Source organism: Mesitornis unicolor, unplaced genomic scaffold (assembly GCF_000695765.1).
Source record: "Mesitornis unicolor isolate BGI_N332 unplaced genomic scaffold, ASM69576v1 scaffold786, whole genome shotgun sequence".
In the NCBI taxonomy this organism is placed as follows: domain Eukaryota; kingdom Metazoa; phylum Chordata; class Aves; order Mesitornithiformes; family Mesitornithidae; genus Mesitornis; species Mesitornis unicolor.
Window position 1 is genome coordinate 638 of NW_010191462.1, and position 10,697 is coordinate 11,334.

The 10,697-nt window shown below is 40.3% G+C and overlaps 1 protein-coding gene across 1 annotated transcript; it reads left to right on the forward strand.

The window, feature by feature from the left end:
- The first annotated feature begins 2,205 nt into the window (after positions 1-2,205).
- On the forward strand, positions 2,206-10,271 carry RNF8 (ring finger protein 8, E3 ubiquitin protein ligase). The gene is made up of 7 exons (XM_010186726.1): positions 2,206-2,328; positions 3,051-3,785; positions 5,008-5,070; positions 5,567-5,656; positions 6,833-6,940; positions 7,933-8,137; positions 9,990-10,271. The coding sequence occupies exons 1-7, from the start codon at positions 2,260-2,262 to the stop codon at positions 10,106-10,108; spliced, it is 1,389 nt and encodes a 462-aa protein (XP_010185028.1). The 5' UTR covers positions 2,206-2,259; the 3' UTR covers positions 10,109-10,271.
- Positions 10,272-10,697: the final 426 nt, after the last annotated feature.

Consider the following 10,697-nt stretch of genomic DNA (forward strand, 5'->3'; position numbering starts at 1 on the left):
CCTCTGTGAGGGTTGCCGTGCTGGGGGGTTGGAAGCAGGCAGTCAGGTGTTGTGGGTTTGTGCTATGCCTTGTTCCTTTGTGCTTACACATTGCAAAAGGTACCCCTCGTAACTTATCTAGGCAGCTCCTCAAGCAAATACATGGATTTGTTACTACATGGATTTTTAGGCCAGGGAGTATGCAGGTATGCTCAGTGAAAGACTTGGGTTAATACACCTACAAATCTTGCAGCCAGGGCTCTGCTCGATGTGCAGAGAATATCTTTTAAAGTGTTGTCATTCTGGCTGGCTGCAGAGCTCTCCAGCCCTTGTGACAGGCAACCGGGGTCTGATGGCATCCCTGTACTGCAGGCGTGCCAGGCCACAGTCCAGAACTGTAGCACAGGCTGCTTTCTCTGAGGATTTAAGTATTTGGGCCAGGCTGCAATGCTGAGGTGTGGGGGTGGTAACATCTCAGCCCCTTGCTGCAGTTTGCTTAATGAGCTTGATCAGAAAGAGGTTTTGTAACTGACCCTAAGTGGTCAGGTGCTAGCAATAGCCCACATGGGTTGGCCATTTCTGTTCTGTGTGCAGGGTGGGCTGGAGGAGAGAAGGCTCTGGGTAGACATTATAGCAGCCTTCCAGTACCTGAGTGGGGCCTACAGGAAATCTGGGGAGGGACTTTTTACCAGGGTGTGTAGTGATGGAACAAGGGGGAATGGCTTTAAACTGGAAGAGGGTAAATTTACACTAGATGTTAGGAAGAAATTCTTCACTCTCAGAGTAGTGAGACGCTGGCACAGGTTGCCCGGGGAAGTTGTGGATGCCTCCTCCCTGGAAATGTTCAAGGCCAGGTTGGAAAGGGCTTTGAGCAGCCTGGTCTAGAAGAAGGTGTCCCTGCTCATGGCAGGGAGGTTGGACTGGATGATCTTTAAGGTCCCTTCCAACTCAAACCATTCTGTGACTCTGATCTGCCCGAGTCTCTATACTTCTGACATAGGCAATCCCTGTTGGCAGAATGCTAGTATGTATGAAGCATTTAAGAAGTGAGGACCAAATGTGGTTAAATTTGCTTTCATGATCTTGGTTTGCTTACTTGCATTTAGTTATGATGTGGGAGTCCTCGTTCTTGCTTTCAACTCAAGATGAGACCTGCTCAGGTAATGTGTAGTGGATGAAATTTTCTTTACTGCAGCATCTTGCCATCTTACAGGGATTGGAAGGTGTCACACATACAAGTTGAGATTGCAGGAGAAAAGAAGGGCAGCCTTCATCTAAGGCATAAAAACTAAGAGTGCGCTTTTATAACGTTCTTCATCTGATTTAACTGTGGGCTTCTGCTAAAAGGTGTTTGTCCTGCTTTTTCTGGCTGTGTTCCTGCTGTGTTACATTGGATCCATGCAGTTGTCTAATGACACGATAAGCTGACTGAAAACTTATGCAATGCACAAATGAATAAGAGAAGTGTGTATGATTGTCAGATCTTGCAAAGGAGGCAGTGGAGGGAGGGAGAGCAGAACTGTCCTTTAAATGGCAGTCTGCAATTAGATCAGATTTAATAAGATACTGTGAAATGGTACAATTAAATTATGTCCCTTCTTCCAGAAGATGCTATTAGAGTCTAATCAGATTATTTAGATCACTTTCACTACTGGTTGTGAACTGCATGTAGCTTAGTTTCTGAGCCATAAGATTAACGGTATGATTTACAGAAGTATTGTGCATTTAGAGCATGGTTACATGTGCATTTTTTTGATGGTATTTTTCTGGGCTATTTCTTCCTGCGTTTTTCCTGTTCACAGACAAGTGAACAGATGCAGCTAGGGATAAAAGAGGGTAAGAATAAGACCCACAAACAGTTACACCGGTTTGAAGAAATTGTGTTTGCTTAGGTAATGACTAAGGTGGGACATGGATGGATTGAGAGTGTCTTTGAGCAGCTTTGCTGCTGAGGAGGATTTCCATGAAACCAAGGCTGTAACCTGCCTTAGAGCAATAAAATTTTCCTCACTGGAAGATAAAGAGACTATTTCAAACTTTGTACGTTTCTATTTTCTATCCGCTCTTCAATAGAAATGCAAAACAATTTATCCCAAACTCTTTTGAAATGGCTGTAAGATGCTAATCTAGATAGATTTCTGCTGTACTTAAATTGAAATGACATAAATGGAATTCACCATGTTGTTGCTGATTGTAGTTACTAAACTACTTTATTTTTAGGTAACTGTAGGCAGAGGATTAGATCTGACGTACCAGCTGGTGTCAAAAACCTGTCCCTTGATGATCTCTCGTAAGCACTGTATTTTCCAGCAAAATGCAGAGGGGCAGTGGACTGTTAAGGATAACAAGGTACAGAGACTTCCTGCGTGTTATCACTGCTACCATTTTGTCAAGTTGTTTTATTGGACCTCTTTGAGATATGTCAGTTGTTAACGATTCTGCAGTTCATCTTGAGCACAGATCAGTTTTGCTGGCTTTCATAACTATTTCTTGAGCTAGTGCCTAATTTAAAAACCCTCTTTCTGCTTTGAACATTAGAATAGCATTCTCCTTCTTGTTTATATTCTCCTTGTATTTATGGAGAACTGTCTCTTTTGTTCTTTAAGCAGTATAAACTCTGCTCCTTTTTATTTTCTAGTTTCTTATTGGGTTTCAGGTGACATTAATTGTCAAGAATAATTGCTGCAGTATTCTGTGTTCTTGACAATGATCTATTGCAGAGTCTTTTCCTTCTGTTGGTTAGTTCTTATTTCCTCTGAAGAATTTAGGCAGTTTTTTTCACCACAGAGTTCATTCTTTTCCTTCTGCACAAGTGCATATAATAATATTGTTCTTAGTGCTTGTATACAAAATCTGTAATGCAGGCATAATGCATGGTAAATAATATCATGCAGTAACTGTAATAAATGAGACAGTAAGCCAATAAATAGGATATTGCAAGGTTTATTTACATAGGTGGCCACAATATCCAACCACTGAAGAGGCTGGATATGTTTACAGTTGCCAGAAATAACTTGAAGAGGACTCTGTAACTGCATATTAAATTTTGCTGATTCTCTGTTCATTTGCAGAGTCTAAATGGAGTCTGGCTTAACAAACAGCGCTTGGATCCCTCGAAAGTGTATCCTATCACTGAAGGAGACCATATCCAGTTGGGAGTGCCTTTGGAAAACAAAGAGACTGCTGAATATGAGTATGAAGTAATTAAAGAGGAATGGGAGAAAATCAGACCCTTTTTAGCCCAAAGAAATGACCTAGGGAAAGCTAAGAGTTCAAGAACTAAACGTAAATTTAGTTTGGAGGAGTCGGAGACATCTGGAGCAGAAGGCCCTTCAAACTCCAGATCCAAAAGAGACAGAATGTCTTGTGACAATTTGGGTAGATCATGTGGGAGGGTAGAAGAGGCCAGACAGTTGACAGAGAAGATGGACATCAAGCTGCCTTCTCCCGGACCAAGCAAGGAAGATAGTGATCCAGTGTATAGTAGCCCTGTGCAGTCTGAAAAAGCTGTGTCTGTCCGCTGTAAGGACCAGGAAAGCTCTGGTCTTGCAGAGTCATGGACTGGCTTAGAAATGCTGAGGAAAACTCTGGTAGATATAATGAAGCTAAAGGTCAAAGTGCAGGAGAAGCAGACAGCAGTTTTGAATGTGAAGCAGAAGCGCAGGAAGTGTGCTCAGAAGGAGATCCAGGCAATGGAGCAGGAGCTGCGGGAGTTGCAGGACCGGCTGTGCACAGAACAAGAGCATCATCAGCAGCAGGTGGAAGAGCTGGAGAGGACATTCTCTAAAGAGCAGCAGAAGCTAGAGGTATAATGCTGGTAGTATTTTTGGCCTGTGTCTTTTCATTTTTATGGAATGCCTGATACAATACATTGATCCAAAATAGGATCTTGAACCATACAGTAACACAAATAATGTTTGTGTGCATTACTCCTGTTAAAACTATCGTGGAAGTATTTCTCTTCCAGGCATGTGTACCAAAAGAAAGTGCAGTGACAGAAGGGATAGGGCTGCATGGGGAGTTCGGAAAAGGGTGCAATATTTTTTTTATTTTTATTTTTTTTTGTTACAAACAGATTCATTACAGCAAGATAGCAAAGCACTTCAGTTAGCAAAAAACCCCCGTGTTTTTCAATTAAAAAAAAAATAAAATCAAAAATCTTTGTCTGATCTTCTGTGGTTCCAGAGAGGACAAGTTGAAAAGTATTCACCTCAGGTGTGAATTTCTCTCTAGTATGTGGTTGAATTAATGCCCACTTAGCATGGTAAATCCATTCTGTTTCCCATCAGGTGAATTGTTGTATGTCTTAATCTCAGGAGGGACAGAGACTTTTCTTTTTCCCCATACTTTCTGAAAACCTTTTCTTGTAATCTGTGTGTTCGAACAGTATGTGAATGTTGATAAATAGCTTTTTTTAGGTTACAAACTGAAGTCTTACATTTGACTTTGCTCAAAAACTGGTTTAAAGCAAGTAAGAATTAATCTTGGAGTAAGTTTCATAATTTATCAGTTACTTCCTTTAAAGTCTGCTGCTAAAGGCAAGATACCTGTATCAGAAGTACAGAAAGTCTGGAGTTGTGTGCTTAAGCACAAGGGGAAGTTCAGCTGGAGCTGTAGGTACATCTGACCTCTTTGAATGTGCCCAAAGATAGAGTTGTAGTTTTTTCTCATGCTGAAGTTGTTGCTGACCTCTGTCCTGCTATGAACGTGCTGGCTCCTTTGCGGCTAAAGTAACATGGAGATATTCCAAGTACGTTAACTGCAAATGACATGTCAATTTTAACTCTTGACAGTAAATGATAGCTCTAATATCTGTTGTACACATTTAACACTAGAGTGGGACATCTCAGGTTTTCTTGAAAACCAGTATTGTTTCTTTAAGCATATCCTCCAAAGAAAGTGTGCAAAGTAGTATTTTCTTTGGTCCTCTACTTTCTTCAAGTATTTTTTTTTCCTTTTTTCTCTAACAGTTTTCTTCCAGCAAAAAGGTCTTGTGTTTTGTTTTATTTTGTTTCTTTTTTTACTCAGGGACTAAAGCTGCAACATGGGGAAGAGAATCTGAAGGAGCAACTGGCCCAGGTCCTCCAAGAGGCAAGTAGTTATGAGTCTAGATTTGGTCTAACTGTGTATCTCAGATATTTGTCTTTCTTAGTGGTGTTACCTCTTGGTAGAAGGCTTGAACTTCAGCTCAGCTTCCTTTGGGAAAGCTGGTCTGAAAATAGCTTAAGGGAACCCTGCATACAGTGACAGGTTCTTGTGATCCTTAGGTGTCAAATACGGCTTGTTACTCAGATGTCTCAGGTGCACTCAAAACGTTGACTGTAAAACCTAACTGAATTGAAGGAAATCTGAGAGAGGGAATAAGAAGTGCCATGACATTGGGAAGGTTGTAAATAACTGGCACTATGTTCCAATTGTAAGTTAAGGCTAAACTGCCTTAATACTCCAATTTCTATAGACATGTGTTGTCCTTTTAGGAGGAGATTAGGAGAAATGAGTATGCTGAACCTCATGGTCATGGCCTTGTATATTTAATAGAATAGCTGATAATGGCACTGTTACAATTTCTGGGATGGTATTGTTACAGCATCACGCTTTGATGGAAGAACTGAGCCGTAGTAAGAAAGATTTTGAGGAGATAATTCGAGCCAAGAATAAAGAACTGGAAAAAACCAAGGTAAGGAATAACTGAATTCTCAGCTTTATTCATAAGAGAAGTGTGATATGCTGCAGCAGGGAAGATAGTTTATTTAACATTTGTCTTGACTGTACTTTGCCTCCTATAGTGAAGAACTCCTGTATTTTGAGGTGGCAGCTGACTCTAGTTTCCAGGGCTGGGGGAGACACCTTGCCCTGTTCATAAAGTAGTGTTGAACAGTCATTACTAGATCTTTTGCGCTTATAAAGAAAGCCCAGAGCACCTGAACAGTGTTATTCAGGAGAAGTGGGCCCATTCCACCCTTTTTTCAAATAAAAGAAAAAGAAAAAAAAAAGTTTGACAAGTTTAGTGCTTCATTTTCAGTTAGAGTGCAATCAAGTAAAACTGTAGTGTTCCAGCAGTCCTACAAGGGAGTGTGGGACTGAAACAACATGGAATTTGAATAATGCATGAGATAAGGCACACTTCTTCCTGCCCTTGATACAAGGTGACGAGTGGAAGACAATTAAGGAGATCCTTTCCTGTGTCTTACTCTTGGAAATTATAGCATTATCCACCTCCGGCTGTTTACTTCATGGTTTGTTGTTGTTTTGGGTTTTTTTATGTTGTCTTTGCAACTCTGTTGCTGTTTCAAGTATAGCTTCAATTGGAAGATTTTCTCTGTTTTTAGAAGATAGAGCAAATACCTACAAGCTTAATTTAACTTCAAGCAAAAAAAAATACTGGTCAGTTGAATGCAAGTAAATATTTTAAATTTTTATGCTTCCTTTTTTAATAGTTGAGATACTTTGCGTGCTGGGTGTTTTGCTCTTTACATCAGCCATTGAAAGAATTGTTCTGTTGATTTAAGCCAAAGTCATGCCAGGAAGAGGTTGAAAGAGATTCTGAAAAGATTGATTCAGCTGGTAGTTTCTTTAGGCTGAAGGGAATTTTGTAAATGGCTGCTGTTCTCGCCTGGGAGCTCTCTGCAGTGAGTGGGAATATTCTCACACTGCCATGACAACAAAGAATAGAGAGGTTACGGATCTGGGTATATAATAGACACAGGCTTGATATGTGGAGACTTCCCAGTTTATGGTTTTCTACTTGTACTACCTTCCTCTGCACATGCACTTCCTCTCATTATTATACTGAGTAAAACCTTGTTCTTTGTTGATGCATGACTTTGTTGATACATATGTACTTTTCCACTAGGAGGAGAAGGAAAAGGTGAGAGCCCAAAAAGAAGAGGTGTTGAATCAGATGAATGATGTGTTGGAGAATGAGTTGCAGTGCACAATCTGTTCTGAACACTTCATCGAGGTATGTTTAAACTGGTATGTGTTTCCCAGTACAGAAAAGACTTGGGAAGCTTTCCAAAGTTCTATTAAAGCAACAATCAAGTTTATTTCTTTACTTCACTAGTTTAATAGTCCCAAAAAATCCACAGTGAGTTGTGGGGTAAGGGTTGGTCCAGAAACCCATTCTGTCTGCCCTAACTCTTCTGGGAAGCAAGTTCAGCTTTAATGTCTCTACCTGCACAGAGATGAGTGCTTAATCCTAAAATGCATATAGACTTGCAGCAGTTTTGGCTGTTTTTGAACTGGTGCTCTGAGCTGCTGCTGCCAGCCTGCTTGAAGAAGAATCATTTTGTAGTGAACATTGCTTTAAGTTGACTAGGGTTGAACTGCTTCAGGTTTAGATATAGGAAGAGGTTAGTAAAGGAAGAGAGGTGCAGTGTTCAGCCAAGTCCTGAACTGTTTCTGTTGTTCAAATAAACTTTTTATTTAATAAATTGGCCTGCTTTCATTTGATTCTAGAAGTGATAGGCTATGTCTTAAATGTAGATTGTTATTTCTGTTTGTGTTTTGCTAGAAGTTCAGTTTCATTATGTTCATTTCTACTGCAGGAAACCTGATATGTTAGCCTTGTTATAATGACTTAAGAGCTAGTTGAAATTTTAATTTCTGGTTTCTCAGTAATTTAAGATGCTATTCTGCAGTATCTGTGTTTTTCCATAATTTGTCCTGTTTCAAATTGGAGAAACTTATAATAGAATTAAGTATTTTTGTCTGTGTTTCTGCCTTGCTGTGATCTATGGTGGATCCATTAATCAACTTTTAAAACTTGTCTGCACTCTGTTATGGGAGAGTTTTTGTATGTAACCCCTACAAAGGCTAAAAAAAGGGGCTTTGGGCTTCCCCCTTCCCTTAAAGGAAGTTTTCATCTATTGGTTTTCCGACTTCAGTACTTTTTTTCTTGGCAATGCTTGTGTGAGCATGCTCTGATAAGTCTCCTTCCCTGGAATTTCACAGGCGGTCACTCTGAACTGTGCGCACAGCTTCTGCTCCTACTGTATCAATGAGTGGACAAAACGTAAAGTGGAGTGCCCGATCTGCAGGCAGGAGATCAAATCAAAGACGCGCTCTCTGGTGTTGGATAACTGCATTGACAGGATGGTAGAAAAACTGGATGTGGAAATGAAAGAGCATCGCCTGACCCTTATCAGAGAGCGGAAAGGTGAGAGGTGGGTGGATGTGGCATGATGAGTACAATCTCTCATTCCATCTATTTTGTACAACTTTCTTTGGCACCTATATACCAAGAAGATGCTTAGGGAATGCAGCAGCAACACTAGAAAATTAATTTTGAGTTCTGGTGTTATAACTAGCTTTACTGCACAGTAAAATAAAATGTATTAAAATTTTTACAAATACTTTGGTAGGAAGTTCACCATTGAGTGGGACAACTTAACTGTGCTGAACGTTATGCTGTCTCAAAGTGACCACTAAATAAATATATAGATAATTCTCTATATTTAGTGAGAATATTTAGATAATAATTATAAATATATGGAATGGGCCTCTAAAAATTTACCAGGCACCTTTTGATTAAACTATTGACTACATCATTGTGAAAACTCAGCAGAGCAGTGCCTGATGAGAAACTCTGAATCCTGTGTGCTAGATGTACGTAGGAAATCTCTGAAGGGAACATTGGTGTGTCATGTAAGTGTATGGCGCAACTGGCAGTTGCTTTGCCATGTTAGTTTTTGTGGAATTAAAGCCACTGCAGCATAAATGCATAACCTCTTGCCTAGTTGTAGCTAAAAGACTGTGCATGACAGTGGTGGCTTTAAGTAAAACTCCAGTATGGGGTATTTCTGTTGTGCTTCCCTCTTCCAAATCTGTTTCTAGAACACTTGACGTTGGTATCTAGGTGCTAAAATGTAGAAGTCTTTTTTTTGTTGTTGTCTTTCCTGCTGCCCCTTAACAAATTTCTATAGCTGTGTTCCCTTAAGTAATTGTCTTGTTTTCCACTCACAGAGGTGAGTGCATGATCCTTCATTTTGCAAAGTGTCAAGCATTTTACCTAACTAAAAGTGCTTCTGAAACGTTTCAGGTTCTCTGTGGTGACAGAATGTTGCTAAGCAGAATTAGTTCAAACGTGAAATTAGCGCCTCTTTAACTAACTCAGTCTGATTCCCACAGGAAATGCTACACTGCTCAGAGGCTGCCCAGTGCAGCTCCGTGATTTGTCACCTCTGCAGAACTGATACTGCTCTTGTGCAATACACACATCTGCAGAGTGCACCATAGCACTATTGAACTGTCTCATCAGGTAGCTAGTGGTGATTAGATGAAGTGGTGCCTTCATTTGTGTGTGGCAAACCAGTGGTTTTCATGTTTGAAGAAAAGGGAAATAAGCTTGTAGCCTATCTTCATATGCAAGAGATGCTCTAATTATATAAATGACTATTAGTAGGAAGTAATTTAGCTTCATCATGACACACTTTAGGAGCAAGGATGAATTGTTTCTGTGTGGTCTCTTTATTCAGTAATAAAAACATTTTGATTGAAATGAAGATAACCATGTGTCTATTTAATATGAATTCCTAAGAAGATACCAGCTGAAAGAAATTATGCAAGTGGCTGACTGAGCTTCCCATGAAGCCTTTCCAAGAGCCTTAGTAGAATGAGCACCAGTAGGACAGCCTGCACTCTTAAATATATGGAGGTTTTGATGGAGCCCTATGTGTCCTGAATTATCACTACTTATTTGAGGGCTGCTTACCCCATTTTCTTCCTTCCCTGGCAATGCACTGTAATAGTTAGCCACTTCCATTGCCAGTGAAGGGATGGAGAACGTCTCCTTCTCATCTGTGCTATCTTAACAAGAAAAGGCATATAAGACACTTAAGGAAACAAACAAACCCCTTTTGAAAGGAAAAAAGTCTATGCCCTGCAGCTTGAAAGACCTTTTGCAAATTGACAGTGAAAGGCTGTAAGTTTCAAAGATAATTAGTAACTTAGCAGTGTTTGCGGGTACAGTGGTCACTTCTAACTTTTGTGTCTGTGTGTTTTGAATGCAGAGAAACAGAATTTTTTGGTGAAACCAGCAACAGACAATGACAGCAGTGTCATTTCTTCCATCTACTCGATCTTGTCGATGAACAGTTGTGACAGTGAGGACTCTGAGGAGGATTCTTGAGCTTTCATGTACAATAAAAAGTACTACATTACTTAAACACTGTTACTGCAGGCTCCTTTGCCTGTGTGCTGCCCAGAGGTGACCTAGTGGTGTTTGGTTGACTACAGCTGGATGAGTGGACTGGACATCTGGAAGGAGAGACTCTGTGAAGAGGCTGGAGCTGAGAACTAGCAGCATTTGGAAGAAGGACCTTATTTTTTAAATGAATGTACAGAAGCTTGATCTCTCAAACAAAATTGGGATTGTGAGAGAATAAACTGCCGTTATGCTAGATTGTTGACATATAAAACCTAGGCTTCCATGATTGCTTGTGACCTACTCGGTGTAATGTAATAGTTTGTATGCATCACTGCCCTTTCCTTAGTGAATAATATGTTTAAATGTGTACATCAGCTTCCCTGAATTCAGGCAGCAGAGGGAATGGCCCAAGCTATTTGAGAACATGTGGGTTTTCCTCTGAAATTTCATACAGCAGCTAGAGTCATCCCAGGCCTCTGGCAGTAAAGGTAACAAAGGGTGGGTTACAGACCCTGTCAGCCTTAAGTGCTTAAATGCATCTGAAGCTGAGCTGCTGGCCATTCATTTGCTC

Bases quoted from the DNA above. Each gene is read 5' to 3' on its own strand.
- RNF8 (XM_010186726.1), top strand. From the start codon at position 2,260: ATGATCTCTCGTAAGCACTGTATTTTCCAGCAAAATGCAGAGGGGCAG. The intron at 6,941-7,932 runs GTATGTTTAAAC...GGAATTTCACAG, and splicing joins GTTCTGAACACTTCATCGAG to GCGGTCACTCTGAACTGTGC. The intron at 8,138-9,989 runs GTGAGAGGTGGG...TTTTGAATGCAG, and splicing joins CCTTATCAGAGAGCGGAAAG to AGAAACAGAATTTTTTGGTG.